This window comes from Piliocolobus tephrosceles, chromosome 4 (genome assembly GCF_002776525.5).
Source record: "Piliocolobus tephrosceles isolate RC106 chromosome 4, ASM277652v3, whole genome shotgun sequence".
In the NCBI taxonomy this organism is placed as follows: Eukaryota; Metazoa; Chordata; class Mammalia; order Primates; family Cercopithecidae; genus Piliocolobus; species Piliocolobus tephrosceles.
Window position 1 is genome coordinate 6,172,008 of NC_045437.1, and position 21,300 is coordinate 6,193,307.

Genomic DNA, 21,300 nt, shown 5'->3' on the forward strand with positions numbered 1-21,300 from the left:
GCCCCCCGCGTTGCTGACGGCGCTGGGGCCCGCGGCCGAGGGCGCGCGGCGCTTGCACAAGTCTCCGTCGCTGTCGTCCTCGTCGTCGTCCTCGTCCAACGCAGAGTCGGGCACCGAGAGCCCCGGCTGCTCGTCGTCGTCCTCCAGCAGCGCCTCGCTGGGCCGGCCGGGCGGCGGCCGCGGCGGCTCCTTCTTCAACTTCGCCGACGGCGCGCCCAGCGCCCCCGGCACAGCCAACGGGCACCCCGGGCCGCGCGGCCCTGCGCCCGCTGGCTCCCCGTCGCAGCACCAGTTCCACCCGGGTCGCCGGAAACGCGAGAACAAGGCCAGCACCTACGGCCTCAACTACCTGCTGTCCGGCAGCCGCGCGGCTGCTCTCAGCGGAGGAGGCGGCCCCGGGGCCCAGGCACCGCGGCCCGGCACCCCGTGGAAGAGCCGCGCGTACAGCCCGGGCATCCAGGGGTGAGTGCGCGGGGCAGCCGCGGGGGCGGGGGCGGGGACAATGGTCCTGGCCGGTGCCCGCGGTGCAGACACCGGTTACAGGCGCCCGGGCTTCTTCTGGAGGATGCATGTTGAAGGCCAAGGCCCGACTCTGCTCTGAAAGTTTTTGTTTTTTTTTTTCTTGCTAATATGAAACTCCTTTATAATGGAGTGACTTGCCCAGATCCTGCAAGTAACAGTGCAAGAAAGGGGCTGCTGAATAGGACCTGCAGGTATTTGTCTTTTTACTCTTGAGACTGGAAAGGGAAATCGACTCTCCCCCTGCACCCCGCCTCCGGGCAAGTGAGGAACCCCTTGTTAAAGTGGGGCATAGATAAGTGTGGAGTTTCATTAAGTTAAGTTGCATAATTTAGTATCGCTAGGAGCTCAGATCACGTCGAAGGTAAATATTAACCTTTTTTTTATTTCATTTAAAACAAAACTTTAACTGTCAACTTAGAGGTGATTCATTTTGGGGGGGGTTGTGTGCTTTAATTTCGTACTGCAGTTAACAAAAGCATAGTATATAAATATTGGCTTAATTCAAAGAAAAAAACATATGTCATATATACCTATTCTTTGGAAGATGCCATTATTATTTTCAATACTTCCACATCCGCCTGGAGGGAATTAGAGGCTCTACTTACATTTAGTGCACCTACAGACGGCAAGGAATGAAAGCAAAGGTGGTGTGTGTGGGCTTGGAATTGCCCCAGGTGAGGCTGTTCAGGTGTGGTGCTGTTGACGCAGCCCCTTTGCCATTTTGGGCTTTTCTGAGCGTCTGGAAATAATTTATGTGTGGGTTGTATGTCAGTATTTTAAGACTTAAATGATAAATTTTCCTTGCACGATTTTTCCCCCAATTTAAAAAAGAAGGATTTGCCGGGGTATGAGGGTTGTTACATGCAGTAAAGTCCTACGAATAACCACAATTGCTAGATGTTGGGAGTTGTTATAGAACACTTTTTCTTATAACTCTTTCTCATGTGAAGTATGTCGGGAAACAGAGTTGATACTTCTTTAAAGCGTGTGATACACCGTAATAGCTGCATGTTCTGTAACTTTTTTCACCTGGCTTGGGCTACAAGTGATACCTTCTAAATTCCCTGAAGTGTAAACATGCATTGCAGACACTGGCGGGAGGGCAGACTCCTCTCCCTCCAGTTCTTACCTGTAGAACTTTCTGAGAGCAGGTGGTTGGAAGCAGTTTCTTCTTGATGTATAGTAATGTATACCTCAGGGCTCGCTTGGGAGGACCTTTAGGCTTCCAGCCTGTTATGGAACTGGAATGGGCTCCGTGTCTCTTAGCACTAGAAAAAACAGATAGACACACCATCTCTGCAAGTCTTGGGTTGTGTCTCTGCTCTTAGCGGTAGCGCATCAGGCCCCATGCATCTCACTTGGACTCCCCAAGCTATTTTCTCCTGGTAACTAGTCAGCCTCAGTAGGTCGTGTTGCTTTTGTTAGTGAATGAGCCCACTAGGGTCAGGTGCTGTGTTAGGATCTGGGGATCTGGTGCAGGGACGATATGGAGACAATCTCATGATCTTGACCCATCCTGAAACCTGCCTACAAGTGCCCCCTGCCTAGAGCACAAGAGTACCCTGCTCAGTTGTGCAGGTCCCCTCTCACACTCTTCGTCACCCACGCCCAATCATCAGATGCTGTTCGTTTCGCCCTTTTAATCTCTCCACATCTCATCCTCAGGCAGGCTCTTGTTACCTCTGTGGAGATTGCTCAAGCAGGTGGAGGTGCCTTCGATGCACTCTGGTCCTGCTTGAGTCCTTTCCCATCACTGCTAATGCGGTGATCTTCTCTGCCGGCAGATCTGGTCAGGTTCCCTTTCACCCTCCGATGTCACCTCCAATCTCCAATCTCCATCTCCAGTCCCCCACATTAAAGTCTAAAGCCTAAAACTCAGCAACACCTCCAGGGCTCTGCTACTCAGATGGCCCTGGGTCCTGGCCCCTGGCCTCATGCCCCACCCCTTGCCAACCTGTTAGAACCCAGCTGTAAGGCAGTATGGTGTAGGGCACAAGAGAGGGCTCTGAAGCCCGCCAGGAGGTCTGGTTTGATGTTGCAGTCATGCTCTTGGAACCTTCCTTTTCACCTTTGCTGGAGACCTCTCCTTGCCTGTCTCCGGGTAGTGTGTACCATGCCTCCAATATGGCCCTGGGTGCATCCACTTCCTGCCGTCTCTGCCCAAAGGGGCCTGTGAGGACTACCTGCTATGGGCCTAGAAGGGCACGGTGACCTCTGCTTGGGCTGCTACTCCAGCTGCTCTTTCAGAAGTAAACCTAAGCAGTGGTAGAGTTGGGCCTGTGACTAGAGGAGGTAAGGTTCCATCAGTGATCATTTCCACATGGCCTGTTGGTCCTACATGAACCAACCTTTTCGTATCAAGAAATAGTTCTGTCTAGAACTTTCTTCTGGCCATCAGCTTACCCAGAGTGTTGAGAAAGGCCACCAAAAAGTCTTTTAGTTGTGGCTTAGAGAAGGAAATAACTGAGTTTTAAAGGCACACCTGAGCTGACCAATAGTAAAGGATCTTGTTGCTGGGATGTTGCTTAGGGTTGTGTTATAGTCCCAGGACATGCACTTCTGAAAATGCAGTGTGCGTTCCTCATGGGAGGATGAGCCTGCTGCAGAGCACTGGCTGAACCCAGTTGGGTCTTTGCCTGGTAGCCCATGTGGCAACCCGCACTATTTGTCCTTTTCTGGGGTGGAGTTTTCTGTCCTTGGACACTTTGCCTGGTGGCTTGGCCTTGTGAGACTGCCAGTCTGCCTTCTGCTCAAGTAGGATGAAGAAAAAGCAGGTGAAAGAGGACAGCGATTGGTGCAAGAACCTTCAAAGGAGAGGAGGTGAAATGCTCCTTTTGGCTCTGGTTCTTATTCCATTGTTTGCTTGAAATCCCAAGCCTTTGTTTTGGGAATGGTGTGCTTAGCGTGAGCTCTGCTGTTGACCTGGGCTTCTGACCTTGAGATGTTGGGCAGGTGTGTGGACAGGCCCTGGGCCCGTTGCATCCCAGCCTCTGGCTGCTGTTGCTTGCACGTGCTCTCATGCCCTGACCCAGCAGGGCTTTGGGCTGTTGTTACTTTGCCATGGTCATTCTAGCAGCTTTGGTAAACCTCTTCAGGTTAAAAGTCTTGCATAAGTGAGAGTGTGAGCATGGCCTTCAGATATTTGGCCACATCCTGACTGGTGTGTTACAGAGACCCAGGAAGAGTGTAGTTGAACGAAGACATGTGCAGGTGTCCCGGGCTCTGAACAGCTTCTATTCAGAGTTTGGCCTTTCGAAGGCTGTGCCATCTCAGGTGTGCCTGCAGTGTGTAGCAGGTGTATGCAGCTTCCTTTCTGCAGGTTTCTTGATATTTAATCTCATCTTTTAATATCTTTCTATTAACTCAAAGGAAATTCTTAGTTTGACATATGAGACCGACCACTGTCAGCATAGAACATGGTCAGCCGTACCCTACAAGGCCCCTGGTGAGAGTTGTTTCCAACTTGGTGCATGTTTTTTTCGATTTTTTCTTGCAAAGGAGTCAGAGCTTGGAGGTGCAACCAGGATCCCCCCCCCCCCTAGCCTGACCTCACTGACATAAGGTAGAGCAGGTGTGACCTGTCTGGAACATCCTTGTGATGCTCAGCAGGGCCTGCTGCAGAGCACGGGAGGCATCACTCTAGGGGCCTTTCCCTCCCATACCTTCCTGTGAGTGTTCAGGATACATGAGAAAGGGTGTCGTGAGACCTGCTGTAAAGGATGGTGGTGGCACGTGTGGACCTTGTTTTCTGAGTTGCACTATCTGAGTCCCAGAGGTATAAGCTTGTGGAGAGAAGTGTGCATGATCACACTAAGCAGATACTTGCTCCTGCACTGTTGGAGGAGGAGGAGGGATTAATTTCATAATTTCATAAATTAAACTCTTCCAACACTCCTCCCATTTAGTAATAGCATCACTTGTTCCTGTCTTTTGTTCCATTGCCAAGCTCCACAAGGTGAAATTGAAAATCGAGTGCAAGACACAGGCTGTGCTGGAGTTGAGGAAAGTTTTGCTGGAGAACTGCTTGCACCGCATGTCTGGTCACTGATAGATGAGGACTGGCCAGGTCAGGACAGCTAACACTTGGAGGAGGGGCTGCCCGGGAGGGCATGACAGACTCTGGAAAAGGAGGGTTGGAGTATTAAACTGACTGGGAATGAGAGGCCTCTAATCTTTTCTCCAAAAAAAAAAAAAAAAAAAGGCTTAATGCTCATGCGGTGGAAGTCAGAGTGAAGCAAATTGGGTTCTGTCTGTCTTGCTGCTGTGAGCGTGTGATGGAACAACAGTGTCATTTGCTTTTTCTCAGAAATATTTAATGCATGTTTGTGACATAATTTTTTAAAGTAATTTCAAGTAAATATTTTAAAGTAAAAAGTTCTAAGATTTGTGTCTCAAGGTAAAGTCTCAAACTGTCTTTGGTCACGATTTAATATGAGATTTTGTCTTCTTTTTAAATGGATTCATGTAAGTGTCCTGTGGGAGAAGAGTTAATGGTTATCCTTGGAAAATAAGAACTTTTTATGCCTCGGTTAGGTCATATGGTTTAGGATCTGATTTTGTAGTTGTGGAGTAAAAAAGGTTGTTTAAGGAAAAAGAAAAAAAACCTTGATATTCAAATTCAGAAACTTGAGTTTTGAGGATGCAGCCAGAATTTGGACTAACGGTGGAGTTGGCAGAGTCAGACCACCCAGACTCGTAGAAGATTGAAGAAGTTACGGTGCTGCTGTGGAGAGGCCCTTTCTAGGAGGTGTGGCTGACTTGTCAGTGCTTTCTCTTCTCTGCAGTGAATTGGATGGCAAGCCTCGCCCTCTTTGAAAGCTGCGACTCTGAACCTGCCTTGAGAGCATCTCAGGGAGGGCGGAGAGGTGGCCTCAGTCAGTGCTGACAGGTGTCCAAATTACCTGACCTGTTGTGAATGTGTGCCTGAGTGAGGTGGCCAGGATGCCTTTTCTCCCAGCACTGGGGATGTACACTCATGCAACATCCTATTTTTGAGATTTCTATGTTGTGGTAGTTCTCTGTTGCTGTGTAGCAAATTAGCATAAGCTCAGAGGCGTAGAAGAACACTCATTTATGGTCTTGTGGGTTCTGTGTGTCAGATCAGGGATGGCTGGGCTGGGTTCTCTGCTCAGGCTTTTTTGCAAGGCTGAAGGGTGTTGGCCAGCTGTGTTCTCAGCTGGCACTCAGGGTCCTCTTACCAGCGCATTCCTGTTATTGTTAGAATTCAGCTCCTTGCAGGATCGAAGTCCTTGATTGCTTGCTAGCTGCCAGCAGGGGAATTGGGTAGGGCTCTCTTAGCTTCTTAAGGCCACCTGGATTCCATCTGCAACGCAAGGTACTTTGAATTTCTCTGACGTTTCCCGCCAGCTGGAGGAAGCCCCCTGCCTCTATGGGCTTGTGTGATTGAGTCAGGCTCCTGCAAATAACCTGCCTACCTGAAGGTCATGTAGTAATATAACATGATCATGGTGTGATAACCTCATCAGAGCCACAGGTTCCAAGGAGTAGGGTGTAGGACCTTGGGAGGAGGTTCTTCTGTGGGTAGACTTCCCCTGACATGGAATCGGTTGATGAGGAGGTTGTGGTTCTTCTTGTCCAACACTTTTCCCCTGACTGGACTCCAGCCCATCGCGATGACTCTTGCAGATTGCCAGTTCCGTCCTGTCACTTGGTGGTTACTGCTGAACTCAGGCAGCCACCATAACCAGGAGAACCTTTCTGTGCTGCACTCAGATGGACATTCTTTAAAATACGTCATTTAAGAAAAGTTTGCAGGAAAGCCGTGTGAATATATGAAACTACGGTGATTGAAAAGTCCTGTTTGTGAGGTGTCCTGCATTGGCTAGATTAGGAAAAGGGTCATTCCTATGCAGGTGGGGGTTGATGACTTACCCAAGAGTCACCTCTGGAACATTCTCTTAAGTTCATAGCAGTCCATCTTTGCAGAAGGTGTGGGGGACATTTGTCCTGCAAGCCCAGGTTCGTAGGAATGTTGGCTTCCCCAGACCCTTGGCTTCAGAGCACCTTGCCTCCTTCAGGAGGGACAAGAAAACTCCCATGTGGTTCTTCCCTCTGTCCCTTCCTGAGCCCCTCTGAGTGTTTGGCTCTTGTGGAGTTACTGCTGCTGTGACAAAGCTGACCCCACTGCCCTCCTGAGTCTCCTCAGGGAAGGAGGAGCTGTATTGTAGCCTGCATTCTTAGTGCCAAGCACACGGTAGCCACTAAGTAAGTATCTCCCAAGAAAGAAGAGCAGAAAGAGGATCTGCCAACTCAGGAGGGCAGGTGGGGGATGGCAAGTCTGCAGAGTATTCATAAACCAAATTCTAAGGGAAACTTTTGTTGTTTGTCTTAGAATTTTAAAAAATAAAGTCTGTTGCAGTGTATCTGCTTTCCTTCCTGGAGGGTGGCTAAACTAATGTTCTGTTTTACAATATAGAATGCAAGAGCAGAAAACATTCAGGAAAATTCTATACTGTATTTGAAAAACATCACCATTTAGTTTTAACTGCTCGCTCTTATTATAAAAATTAATACCTAACTATGAACAGTTAGAAAGTCTGGAGAAGTATGGAGATGAGTTGTCCACCATTGGGCCACCTAGAGAGTGCACTGTGAGCCTGTCCCTGGTGTCCTGTACTCTGGTGATGTGCACTGCATTTGCTGGCAGTGAGCCAGGGAGTGGACCACATCTGCGCCTGGGCTGGGTGGATCTCTGCAGAAGTTTATCCATCTCTTAGCTGACAGGGTGGGCTAGATGGGAGCAGCTCCGAGGGTGGCTGTTGGCAGAGAATGTCTTTGATTATCAACAACATGCCTTTTTGTTGTGGGCTTGTGATCTTTTTCTTTCCTAAATCAGCTGCTGTGCATAACCAGTTAGGCTCTCCCGTGGCTTAAGATTGGAATTGGTTTCTGAATGCTAGGATGTGGGTGTTAGGTGGTTTCTATCTTTCCGTTTGAAAAAGATTTCAGATCAGTGTAACATTTCTAGAATCCTGTTGATCTGAAGGAATGGTAGGATGTAATAGTTTAAGGGAAATGAAAAGTTGAATTATTTTGATGTTTCTGCTTTAAACCTGCTGGGTGAAGTCCATTTCTGAGCACTGGGAGCCACGTGCTTGGCTCTGAAGAGCCTAGCTCCATCAGCCCATGTCACACACTCACGGGTCTGGCTTTGCCTGGTTTCGCCATGGTTTCTAACTTGAGCCTCAGTTTCCCCACCTGTGAAGCAGAGCCTGTGGCACCCACCTTAGAGCACAGGAAAGACTTGGAAGCACTCTGTGAGTTGTCATGCAAGAGATTAAAAAGGCCACCGCTGCCCTTTTCTCCTCTCTTTAAGGAAATTGAAACCAAAAATTAAGTCCTCCTTGCCAGCTGGACGGGAAAAGCCTTTTTCTTGGTTTTTTGAAAATACAACTTTTACTTTCAGATCAAAGTGAAAACTGCTAAAGACTGAATGTTCTGAGTCTTGAGAGTCAGGGGCTGGAGGGGTGTTATGAATTGAAAGATACCTTTCTATTTGTAAAACGTTTTAACAATGCCTTAATAATATCTGTTCTAGTTTTGTGTTTTAGTTTTTTTTTTTTTTTTTTTAACCTGTTCTGAAGGTACATCAGCACTCTTCTACAGCTTTAAATAAGAATCTCATCTCCCTAGAGGCAGGGGTACTCTCGACTTATTTGGTCAGGGGTGAATGTGCTATTCTGTGTAACTCGTTTAAAGTTAGTTAAGGTTTTTTTTTTTTTTATTTTGTGCACATAGTAGAAACAGTGGACTCTTGCAGCTTTTAACATAGTGTTCTGTGTATAGTTAAGGAAAACAAAATTAAGGGCCAGAGAACATTAAGAAGGCAACTAGAACATCGCTGTCCAGTAGAGCTTCCTGTGGAGATGGAATAATTCTAGTTTTGCACTAATACAGTAGCCACTGGCCATATGTGACTTTTGAGCACTTGAAATGTGACAAATGCAACTGAGGAGCTGAATTTTAACTTTATTTACTTTTAATTAAAATTTAAATGGCCATATATTTAGACAGCTCTGAACTGCAGTAAGTTTAGACTCTATTTGAAACAGTGTTTGATTCAGTAACGCTGAAATAAATTGAAACTCATACAACAGTAAAAGCTGTGTTACTCAGCAAGTTACCACTGTGAAAGCTCTAGAAATTGTTTGAGTTTCCAATGCAAATCCTTTTCAAACAGCCACTGTTTTAATAGCACATAAAGCATAAAATAGGTTCATAGCAGTGCAACACAGAGCAACATGGAGAAACTACTGTGACCTGGAGTGTCTCCAGTCCAGCGTGCAGGCGCTAGGTCTCTCAGCGTTTTTGCACGCAGGTTAATGATGGTGCAGACGGTCACTTCCTTCTCCGAACATCCTTCCTGGTCACCAGCACCACTGTGGCTCATGTCTGTGGGGCTCTTTTGGCTTAGCTCTCTGCGTGAGTTTGCTCCTAGAGTTCCCAGAGCTGACCCATGAAATGAGTGATATAACTCCTGTTTTGTAGATAGAAAACTGAAGCCTTGACAGGCTGACATGACCTGGCAAAAGGTGCTGCACGTGGAAGTGTCAGTTCACGGCTGACATCTGGACACTTTATTCCTAACAGTGTTCAGTGAACCAGACGTCGCTAACATGTGGGGGATGGAACCTAGCAACTCATTCTACAAGTATGGTTCAAATATGTTGGTACAGGGCCTTTTGCTTTGTGTTCCTAAAGCGATTAGATTCAGATGTGGTGGAGTGCTTTGACAGCCACCGCAGGACAAAGTTGACAGCTCTGGGGTTGGGGAGTGTTGAGGATTTCGGAGGGAAGCCAGTCCTGTGCAGTAGTAGGCTCTGGGTTCGTGCTTTCTCGAGGTGTTCCAGAACTGGCCTGGAGGGAGGCTGCAGTGCAGGAGTGGGATTTCTGTCACCTGGAGTATTCTTAGAAGTTGCATTCTATGAAAAGTGGAGCATCTGATTAGCTGTTTACTCGCTGTTTTATCTGACGGCAGTTGAAAGACAAAGCAGAACTGGCAGCGCAGCCGCCTCAGCACTGCTGCGTTGGGGGCTTGACCTGCAATCTCGCAATCCTGGGCAATAACTCATTTTCAAGAAAGAAAAATTAAGCATTAAGTGATTGAAGCGTCTTGCCCAAGGCGCTACTAGAAAATAAAGGCTCTGGTGCCCAGATGCAGATCTGCATGGTGTGCAAGTCTGGGCTCCTTCCCACACCCCCGCAGAGAGGGCACTGGAGTGAAGAGCCACGCGAGACCTCTGTGAATGGGCAGAGATGGGCCCGTGGCGCAACACAGTAAAATGTATTTTGGTTATGGGCATTATCTCTAAACTTATGTAAAACATTATAAAAAATGGAAGGACAACGATGAAATGATGGCCAAAAACATAGAAAAGGATACCTTGCATGTCCTGTGAAATGCAAAGAAATTCTAAAGTGTGATTACGAGTTACCTCATGGAAGAAATCAAAAAGGTGAATCTATCTAGAGTTTGTGGTTCTGACTCACAAGAGACTGATGTTCATGCTGAAGGACAAGTGTGATGGGTGGAAGGATAGAGCGCCAAGACCACACTCTAAAGATGTGAACCTATGGGAACTGTCCAGGGAGATGAAAGCATGGAATGAACTGAAGCTTGCGGACTTGTTGAGTAGAAAGAGTCTTTTAGGATTGGTTTTAGAATAAAATAATAAGGCCTGTGGTTGGGGAAGATGACTTGCTGTTCACAGAGCCTCCCTTAACAGGTGGAGACCTCAGCTTTTCCTTTGCTGCCATCAAGTGAGTGGTGTACAGTCCTAGCCACAGTAGTAATCTCTGCTGGCCTGACTGAGCCCTCATCCTTTATGCAGTGTCTCCTGCCACCCTCCTGGGAGAGGCTGTTCTCAGCATAGCTGGCCTGGGGTCACACAGCTGGTAGGTGTAAAGCTGCCGTTGGAGTCCAGGTAGTCTCACTCCATAGCCTGCCTCTTTAGCCACCGCAGATGTAGAGCAAAGCGAGAATTGTCCAAAGAGGTAAGCTAATAAAGAGGAAAACAGGCTGGGTGCAGTGGTTCATACCTGTAATCCCAGCACTTTGGGACGCCGAGGGGAGTGGATCACGAGTTCAGGAGATCGAGACCATTCTGGCTAACACGGTGAAACCCCGTCTCTACTAAAAATACAAAAAATTCTCTGGGTGTGATGGCAAGCACTTGTAGTCCCAGTTACTTGGGAGGCTGAGGCAGGAGAATCCCTTGAACTTAGGAGGCGGAGGTTGCAGTGAGCCGGGATCACGCCACTGCACTCCAGCCTGGGCGACAGAGCGAGACTCCATCTCAAAAAAAAAAAAAAAAAGGGGGAAACAATTATGCTGAGTTCCAGTCGTCTCTGGGTCCAGAGAAGTGATGTCTGGCTTCTCAGGAGAGATGCTGATGCTATCTGAGGGCCTGCCCAGTCTCCGAATGATTCAGAGACTCCAGGGATGGACAGTTGGTGCCCTAATTTTCCCAAGAGGATTCTGAGGGTGACTTCTCTCAACCCAACAGGAGGACCTGGTGCTGTCATCACCAGTTGGAGAGAGGCTGTTTTGTGAGGCTGGGGACCACCTGCTGTGTGTGCCCTCTTACACTGCCATTTGCTGATCGCTTTAGAGCTAGAGGTTGTTTCTAAGAGTGCTTCGTGCTAACTAAAAAATAATGACATTGTTTTTATAAAACTGATTCATGGTTGGTTTTTTAAAGCAGAAAGCTCTGAAGTCACTCAGTCCCACCACCCAGAAGGACAATTAGGTGACTGCCACTATAGGACCTCTCTAGGCTCGTGTAGATGGACCCATGGATTGGTCAGTAGAAATACCTACATTAAAAGTCTTATCTTTACATAAATTTGCCAAATTATTACTTTTGCTTGAAAGGGAAAGATGTCTAACTTCAGTTGGAAATACTGGTTTCTAAGAGATACTGCTGAGGCTACGAACATAAAACATGAAACCCGTAAGTGGCTAAGTGCAGCAACATCAGAGTAAAATCTTGATGAAGTCTTGGTTTGCTTGGGCTGTGTAGGTTGGAGGCTCAGCCTTTGTTTCTCCCTCCTGTGGTGCCCAGTGGTGGTGTTTCTGTGTCCACGAATTCTCAGCATCTGTGGTTGTAGTTATGACCACTATTGCACCTAGCCCTTACTGAGGGCCAGGGCCTGTGCTCAGCACTTCCCAGTGTGGATTCATTAAGTCCTCGTAACAGCACCATGTGGGGGCAGCTGCGTCCCTATGTCGTACTTGGGACACGATCTGACCCCAGTCACTTGGGCTCCTGAAGGGTCTGCAGTCTCACCTCTGCCTGGGAAACCACGATTTGCAGCATATTCCACAGACCTCATGCTCATCACCAGGAGGCTTCCTGGGACTGCTGTCTGAGGTTTCTAAGTTCCTAACGTGGTTCATGCTTCTGGTGAGATTCTTTGAGGCTACATACCCAGCATTGCCTCTGGTCAGCTCAGCCCTGTGGTCCCACGTGGCATCCTGCAGCGTCCTCTGGCTGTGACTCGTGCCACGCCACCTTGACCTGGCATCCACTGTCCTCCACTGCGTTTGCAGGTGGGAGCCACTGTTGGTGCCTTTTGTCACGTGTGTTGAATGGTCAGGGTCCCAAATAAGAGCTGATTGGCGTCATTCTCCTTGAATCTGCCATGTGCCTGGGCCACTCTTTGCTTCAGAACCCACGCGTGTTGCCTGTCCTCTCTGGCTTGGAGGGTTGTGTGGAATCAAAGGTGAGACCCAGTCCCCAGGGATGGGCGGTTGCCTTTGATTGCCCAGCTGTCCTGAGCGCCCTCCCTTCCGCGCCCAGCTGCTGCCTCGGTTGCTTGCTTGAGGATCAGGATGTAGACTGAGGTCGGCCTTAACCTGGCAGAGAGTTTCTCTTGAGCCTTGGATACTTTGTTACTGGTCCCATCTTCCTGTGAGTGGGAGCGTCCTGCCTGGCCCAGCCTCCCAGGGGTGACCTTAGCTCTCTTAGTATATGGGCTCTGCCTGCCTTGGTCCCCAACTTGCCACCCTAGTGCAGTTGCTTCTTCGCTCTTGTTCCACTCCTTGTCTCTGTCCACCCTGTGCTTTCTTGGTGTGTCCTTATTCGGTGTTTTCTGTGGAGCAGGGCATCCTGGGCTTCCTCTCTGATCCCTGGCTCCTGTGCTCTTCCGTGCTGGGCTCCCTCTTCCTTTCCCTTTTCTGCTGTGTTGCCCTCACACAGCTGGCATGCCACGGATGTCGCTCACCCAAGCCCTTCCTAGTGTTGCTCACCAAAACACCTCCCCCTGGGACCTTCTCCCCTTCCAGGCTGCAGGCAGGCTGAGGGCCTGGCATCTCAGGAGTGCCGAGGCTCAGCGGGAGGCAGTGGGGCCTTTGCTGGCACCTGGGCTCTGCATCCTGACTTTCTGAGGGCTTAGTCCTTTTGGTCCATCTTGAATCTCCTCCAGGCTTCGGACTCTCTGCTCTGTAGCTGGCCCATGGGGACAGGTACACTCAGGCCTGGTCTTAGACTCCGCTGCTTGGGCTGTGCCGGTGCCCTTGGTGTCCTCTTAGTCCGTCCCACCTGGGGGCCCCGTCCTGCTGTCCCTTGTGACAGAGTGCTGTCCCCTGTCTTTCCACAACTGGCTGCTCATTGCCTTTCCCGTCTCAGCCTCAGTTCCAGCCCCTTGGTATCAGGGAGGCTCTCCTTGACCACCCAACCTAAAGTTCACAGCTGTGGTTACCAGTTTAAATTTCTGCATCGCACCTTTTTGGTTTATTTTGGCTACTTATCTCCCCCATCATGCCCCCTGTCCCTCCCATATAAACTCAATGCGAGTAGGGACCGCATCTCATCATCCTGCCCACAGCTCTACTGTCTGTGTCAACCGGGTGCGCTACGCAGAGGCTCATGGTAAATAACTGCAGACCACGAATCCCATCTGCTTGCTGTGCTTTAATACTGGCTTACATCTTTGGATCCAGTGAGTTCTTTTCTCTCTCTCCCTCTCTCTCACTCAGTCATACTTACTTTGTGTAATTGGTGATTTCTAGCCTTTTCTATAGTCTTTTCTTGAATAGTTGTTTTCTGTCATCTTGGCGGGGCCTCAGGGGGTTGACTGTGTGGAGGGCAGGGGCCGCAGAGCTGCAGCTGCTGCCTGGGCTCTCACGGCGCCTGCGAGGTGTAGGCAGGTGCTTTGCCTCTGAGCCACCTGTAGAATGGGGTGACGGTGGTTTCATCAGACTCAGTGAAGCCTGTCATACAGTGAATGCCTGGTCACAGCAGGCAGATGATGAATGTCAGCTAATGAGTATTCATCACCAATGAATAGTAACAATTTTTTCTACTGAGGCTATGTAATGTAGCCTCGGAATCCCACTCAGCACAGCCTCCTGGCAGCAGTGCCTTTGAGAGCTGGCATGGTCGAGAGACCCTGGTTGGCCTTACTAGTGTGGTTGGGGTACTTGAGAGAACTCCTTCCTCACATAGCTCTTCCGGTGTTTAGTCTTTGCATCTGGAGGTTTTTCACGATTGTGGGATAGCTTTTTCAGGGGTCTTGCCTTTGGCAGGGCAGGGACGTGTACTGCTGCAGTCTGGGGTATGGGATAACTTTCTAAACCAAACCCAGAACTTGACGGCCGAAGGGGCCTTTTAGCTATGCGGGGCTAGGAGCTGACACAGGGTCAGCAGCATGAGGTCCTGTGGTGCTGGGTGGCAGAGCCCGGAGGGAGCCCCTGCTGGTGTGACTTTATTGTAAAGGCTACGGGATCCCAAATTCTTACAGAAGACTTAAGACGGGCACAGTGATGTCTGCTCTTTGACCCTTGCAGTATGAATTAGTAAAACTGAAATGATTATGCTTCCTTTATTAGGATTATGAAAACAATAATGTACTTATTGAAGAAAATGTGGAAAATACAGAAACTACCTATAAGTATTTTTTTGTTAACATTTGAGCATATTTCTTGTCACTTTTAATGCTGCTTTAAATATGTAGCAAATGTATCATTTTGCATTAAAAAAAAAATGCTACTGGCATTTCCTCCTGTCCTTAAAAAGCTCTTTTAAACAACTTTAAAATATTGTATAGATAGATGTACACAATTTTCCGAATAATTGGAGTTATAGTTACGTCTTTTCACTCTTTAGGAAAGGACTGGCCTATTTCTGTGTTGGGTTCCTTCCTGAGTGTGGTTTCCAGCTCAGCGGCTCGGACTTCAAGATGGAGACTTGAGTCCTGGTTGTGTATAGTCTTGGGCCAGTTACCATATGTCTTAGTTTTGTCGTCTGTAAAATGAAAATAGTAGTACTTGCCTCAAAGACTATTTGGGAGGATCTATTGTGAATGTTGGTAATGCGGATATTGTGTAGTGTCACAGAATATTAATGTTTTTAGCCTCTTGGCTCTTATTCTGTATTGTTGCCCCAAAAGATGATCGCTTATCTTTCATCCAGTGTAAGGATATCTGGAAAGACAAAGTATAGCTGCTTTCATTTCAAAAGTGATCAGCTGCTTGAGCTAGCAAGCAAGGCTTGTGCTAGCTTCCAGGCGCAGTTATGCAGTTTCACAGCAGGCGCTGTTCCCTCGGAGCACCCAGAGGTGCTCTGTGGTCGTCAGCAGTGATGCCGTGGCTGCACTGCCAGACGGGGTGGCAGGTGGACCAGAGCAGATGTGGCTCAGGAAGTGCCTTCTTCTTGGCCTCTCCTTAATCTCTCTCAGAGACTGTGGGTCCTTGATTGCGCTGTGGGTTGCTTCAGACTCCAGTATTAGGAGACTGAACCCCTTGGCTTTTTTTTGTTTTTTGTTTTTTGTTTTGTGCTGAGCTGGGTTGAGGACATGTTAAGCAGGTGGGGTGCCTCCCCTGGGTTTGCTCCTGGTGGTTCCTGTGGTGTGGGGTGGTTCTGAATAGTTCTGGCCCCACTGCTGGGGTATCTGCCGACTCAGTTTGTGAGATGTGGAGCTCCATCCTGGTCTGGTGTCTCATTTTCTTCTTTAGCAGTGGGCTTAGAACCAATGCAGATTCCCAAGTTAAGTATTTTTCCTGTGGCTTAATTATTACAAGTTTCTGGTACTTAAGCCCTTTCTTACTTTCTGTTCTGAGGGGAAGAGGAGATTATGGTGTTTCTCCTTGCTCTGAGTGGCCCCAGGACCTTTGCATGGCATTTGCAGTGTGCTTGGGTTTGCTCTACCGGGGTGAAAGAGTATCGTGCCCCCCAGCACGCACAAAGGCACCTCTGCTCACCCTCTGGTGAGGTTCTGACTGGCCCTGGGACATCACCTGCTCCAGGATCCTATGTGGCTCATCCCAGGAGAGATGTGAGAGGGAAGGGGAAAAAAGGCTTACACTTGTCGAGTGGAATTCCTGTAGATCTGAGTTCCACATTGATTCCTAAGCTGCAGAGCCCTTCTGCCCTGGCTGTTTTGTGAATGTTAGTAAGTCTTAACCTTTTTAACCATGTTAACATTGGCTGTCTCAGGAGGCTCACAGCTCCTGCTCCTCCTCCAGGGGAGTGCGCCCTCCTCTTCTGTCGGTAGCTGTCAGGTGCCCCTTCCCTCTGCAGCAGATTCTCCTGGGTCCTTGCCTGGCGTTCTCCTTACACGTGAGCCTGCAGCTTCATTCACAGCCCCTGTGTAGAAAGACAGGCACATCGATAGGCTCCTCCCTGCCCAGAGTGGGTGGAACTGAGGCAGACACTAAAAGCAGCTGACTGGCAGCCCTAGAAACACGAAGGGTTGCATTTATAGTTTCAGTCCTTTTCCTTCTTTCGAGCCTTGATTTAAAAAAGAAAAAAAAAAAAAAGCCTTGAAGGCCTGCTTCTGGGTTTTCTAATTTGTGCAGGTATTAGTTGCCTTGTAATGTAATTAAAAATAAATAAAAATGATTTATAATTAGCTCATTAACTGTATCAGTAAATGGATGCTTTAAAGAGGATCATTGATCCCTCAAAATAGAAGCAATGCAGTCATTCCCTCATTATGCTGTACTTGAGATTTGCTCTAGCAACCCACTCTTCCTGAAGTTAAATATTAATCCAGACCCTATCAGTGCAACGTAGTAGTGTCTGAATCAGTTGTGGTTTTGGTGTAATAGCATCAAAGCATGTTACAAAGTCTACAAAATTGCAGTGGTTAATTCCAAATATTTTCACTAAGACATTGTTTTTTTTTTGGCAAAAATGCATAGTGAACATTGTGGAGCTGAGGTAAGGAACTTCAATTTCTGAGAAACCACCCGTTTTAAGGGTTTTGAAGGAAGAGTTGGAGAAGAAGAGGGAGAGAATAAATTAATAGTGAGTTTCCAGTATTTTCTGTCGCATTTTACGTTTTAGTGGAAAAGACTGGGAACTGAACTCACATGCAGTTTGTAAAATCACTTTTTCCCTGGCATTCAGGATTGATGAGATTTAACGGGGTGTTAAAGGTAAACTGAGGCACATAATTAACATGGACAGAACTATATACCTGAGTGTCGAGAGTTGTGAAATTTCAGTGAGTTGGGAAGCCTGGAAGCGCCCATTCTTCAGAGTGCAGCTCCTCATATTCAGTGGGTTTAAGGCGCTGAAGCCTTTTTTTGTTTTTTGAAATGGGGTCTTGCACTGTTACCCAGACTGGAGTGCAGTGGTGCAATCACCACTCACTGTAGCTTTGAATCCTGGGCTCAGCCTATCCTCCCACATCAGCCTCCTGACTAGCTGGGACTGCAGACCTGGGCCAACACTCCTGGCTTGAAACTTCTTATATCCAGATCGGAGGAGGGCGTGTTCATTTTTGTGACGTTTCCTTTCCTTTAAACATTGAATGACCTTTGACCATCACTTTGCTTAAAAGAAGCTACTGAATTTAAAGTCTAGGAGAACGTCCTGGGCAAGCAAACCCATAGTATGTTCCTGTGTGTTCCCCACCCAGAGACCTGGGTTATGAAGTGTTTGGTGTGCTTCTTCCGGCCCCACTGTTCTTTCTGAAGTGTTTTATTTTACATAGGCTGTCCCGGCTTCAGGGCTGTGACCTTTGCCTTTGTGCCCCTTAGTTCCTTTGTCCTTTACCTACTGCAGTGCAGCTGCCTGTCCTTGGGTAGACTACAAAGAAGTCACTTTTGAACAACTTAGAAATTGTGCCTTGTGGGGGAAGGCAGGGCAGAGCCTTGGGGCTGAGATGGAGGAGGAGCCAGCTCTGCCCTGGGAGGGATACGAAGCGCCCTCTCTGCGTGAGGCAGGGGACGGGTGGAGTTGCTTCACCTCTTTGGCCCCAGCTTCAAAACCAGCCAGTCCTCCCTGGCTTTGGCTTTAATTCAAATTTGGACAAACTCGAAAACCAGTTAATCCCATTAGCTCAGCTTCTAAAGCCGAAAATCATGCCCTGAAATGGGTCATCTGTTTTCATCAATAGCTTTATTAGCTATGGAATAATATAGTTTTGTTCTCTAACTGTAGGATCCTTCTTTTGCTCTTAAAATAGCTCAGTAAGTTGGGTCTCATAAATACATACAGCAAGCATATACCAGATAACTAAAATATGAAAACCTTGCTGATCTTGCTTTTTAGTACTAAAAGCAGAAAATCGGGAATTTACTAAATGGAGAAGTCAGTCATTACCTTTTGATGGGTTTGGACTCTTGTAAGGTAGTGATTGTAAACAAGAGTGATATACTCTTTTAATTTTTGGTAAAGCACACTAGGAAATAATGCTTCAGAATTCTGTTTTCTAGTAGTTTCCTGATTAAAATGAAAATTCACTAAAAAAAAAAAAAAAAAAAACTCTGCTGTCACCATTTCCTTTTTTCTTAAGATAACCAGGAAATGAATCATTCAGGGTTTGCTCCATGGTGATGGGTCAGGAAGCTGCCCCTGCTCCGTGTGGGGCAGGAGCCTTGCTAATGTCCCAGGATTTCACTTCGCGGAGACAAGCATCAGAGGCTTGCTTCATTTATAGATCCTACTTCTTTTCTACACCACAGCCAACTCAAAATGGTGACAAAATCTAAGACGAGGCTAGAAGTCACCACAGAGCAGTTGGAAGGTCTGGCCCCGGTTCTGGGGGCAGTGTTCCTGGAGTTGTGTCCTTCGGCCCCACCTCAGTTTGTCGGTTCAGCTCCTCAGCTGAGAATGAGATTTGTATCATAAAGGAGTTTCCTGGGCCACTCACAGCTCCCAGCTGGAGAGTGCCAGCCTAATGTGTCAGGAGTAGGGGGCGAGGCCAGAGGGCTATGTGCCAGCTCCTTCTCTAGGAAGCCTCCTGGGAAAGCCCTCCCAGGCACTTCCCAGGTCTCACTGGCCGCCTGAGGCTGCAGGGGAGGGTGCGCAGGCCACTTCTCGGCTGGCACTGCTTCCAGCTGATGTGCCGCCAGCCTTTCTCATGGGGAGGGGGATGATGGCATGCCGGCGGGGGCAGCAGGGCCTTGGGGCTGCCTCGGGCTGTCACTGTGTCCTACTGGTTCTGAGATGCCACCTCTGTGATCCACTGCAGAGGGATATATTCTATTATGGTCGATGCATAGCAATTTCTTCGATTTAGAGACTGAACACTAGTGAGCAGAACTGAAATTGAGCTCTTAAAAGATTTTGATGACTGGTCTGTGGATTGCAGACTTTAGTGTGGTTTTTATGCGGACGTCCTGCCGGTTGTAAATTCCCTGGAGGTTTGGTATGTGAGAACATAAGACTAAACTTATTTCTATTTTGTTGAGAAAAAATGATTAAAACTTTTCATTGATGTACTTCTGTAACAGACTTTTGGAGAATTGAAGCAGTGGGTATATTCAGTATTTGAAGTCATAGATGAGTAAAGGAGGTATGTCGTAGTTGGCACTGGTGGCATGGCCTGTGGTCAGCAAGGCTTTTCTGTGGAGGTATGTGCACAGCTTTCTAAGGCAGTACAAAGTCCTGGCAATGTTAATATTGAATGAGAGAATCCAAAACGCTTAGTGACTGTTTACATTTTTAAAGGGCTAGTTGGCCATTTAAATGGTTTCTGCTAACAGATCAAATTATTCAGTGCAGAGGTAAAATATTTTCAGAATGTTAATTTTAGATGTCATTTTATAGAGAATGTATATGAGCAACGACAAGGTCAGCAAAATATCTTAGCAGCACTTGATTGATTCATTCCATGCACAGGCAAGCGCTGTTCTGGGCACTGGAGATGGAGCAATGAGCCATTGCGTCCATCCACAGATGGCCTCCAGGATCGTGCGCTTGCAGGGAGGCCACTGGGTGGGCACGGCTGGGCAGTGCCCTCATGTGGGTTTTGTTGGGCTGCTCCTACTGCGCACTTTTTCTCAGTCTGGTCAGTGTTCCACCTCGCTGCCTGGCCCCCACCCCTCGCCCTCTGAGGGCCTCACAGAGAGCCAAGCGGAAGGCAGGCTGGGCACTTTCCAGGTCAGCCCAGAGGTCTTTATGATGATGGTTGGTACTGTCCGGTGGCCACCATCAGTCTCACACTCTGCCTCGTGGGCAGTCCTGGCGTCGTGCGGCACCTTGCTGGTGCCCGCTCTCGAAGAAGGGCCAGTGGGGCGCTTCGCCAGAGCCTTCTTGTCTGACGCCCTTATCCAAGAAGCATGGATGGCCAGGCCCCCGGCTGTGTCCTTTCTGTTCTGAAAAGGCAAAACAAAATTGTTCTTGGCTCTTATTATCTAATATTTGTTACAACAGTTGCTCACTTTTAGGTCCATTTTATTACAGATTTCAGACAGGTGTGGTTATTAGTGCCCCTTATTGTTTGGACACAATGCCAAGGTCAGGAGGCCCCGTGTTCCACTGAGCCCCCCTTCTGCTAGGAGCACAGGCAGGCCACGCCTCGCCATTAATCTCTCCTGTTTTAGGGGAGGAATACCAGGCCACCCCCTCTTCTCTCTGTGCAAGGGAACAGACATTTGACAAAAACGGATGCCGTGTTATGCTGATTTGGTGTGTCTGAGGCAGATTGCAGCACGTGTTACCTCCGTGCTCTTCCTTTCCTGGAGTGTTGAGCGTGTCCTGATCGTAGGGGATGCCCCTGAGGGTGGTGAATGTGGCTGCACAGGTCCTGAAAGCTATTTGATGTTGCCGTTACTTCAAGTTGACAGTACATTCTACTCTGCAGGCAGAAACCTGGAGTGGCATTTGGACAAACTGGAATGCCCTATTTACAGTGTGCTTTAATGAGTTAAATCTGGGGGATGTGGATAGCATTTTAGCAGCCTAGCTTTGGCATTCTTCCATGACTTTGGGCCAATTATTTAATAATTCCAAGCCTGCATCTTTGTTAGAATCTCTCTAAATTTCTCCTGCTGTTGTCCTCGGAACGGGACTGTGAGGTACAGGAGGCCACGTGGTGTAGTGGTTTAGGTGGACAGACTTCCCCGTGCTGTTCTCATGGATAGCCCAGGACTGTGCCTAGCTCTCTGCAGTGACAGTGATAGGGACTGGTGAAGGTGCAGGGATCCACCCAGACGCTCTTGCTGATGGAGAGAGGCTGGCCTGTGGCTCTTCCCTGGGGTGGATATTAACCTGCTAATGTGCCATATCTAGTCCTGCTTACATTACTAAGTGGTAGGAAATTTTAGGTAACACTTCAGACTTTAAAGTGGCCTACTGAGCTGGTAGAAAAGATAGTTAAATGCCTAGTGTGTAGTTGGTGCTCAGTAATTGTTGAAAAGATAGAAGCTTTACTTCAAAGCTCTTGTAGTTTGTTCAGTTTGGAAAAAATATTTTAATGTTGGGATCTATTAACAGCTGGACTGGTGGCTGTCTGAATTGGGACCATGGTTAGGGTGACGTGTTTTCTTACTTTTTTTTTTGTTTTTTTGGGTGAGACAGTCTT

At 48.0% G+C, this 21,300-nt stretch overlaps 1 protein-coding gene across 1 annotated transcript in view; it reads left to right on the top strand.

Moving 5' to 3' along the window:
• The window catches only part of TENT4A (terminal nucleotidyltransferase 4A), a 43,263-nt gene that overhangs the window by 912 nt on the left and 21,051 nt on the right, over positions 1–21,300 (top strand). The window contains exon 3 of the mRNA XM_023218232.2: positions 2–462. Coding sequence (XP_023074000.2) covers positions 2–462 — 461 coding nt within the window. The remainder of the gene's footprint in view (position 1; positions 463–21,300) is intronic.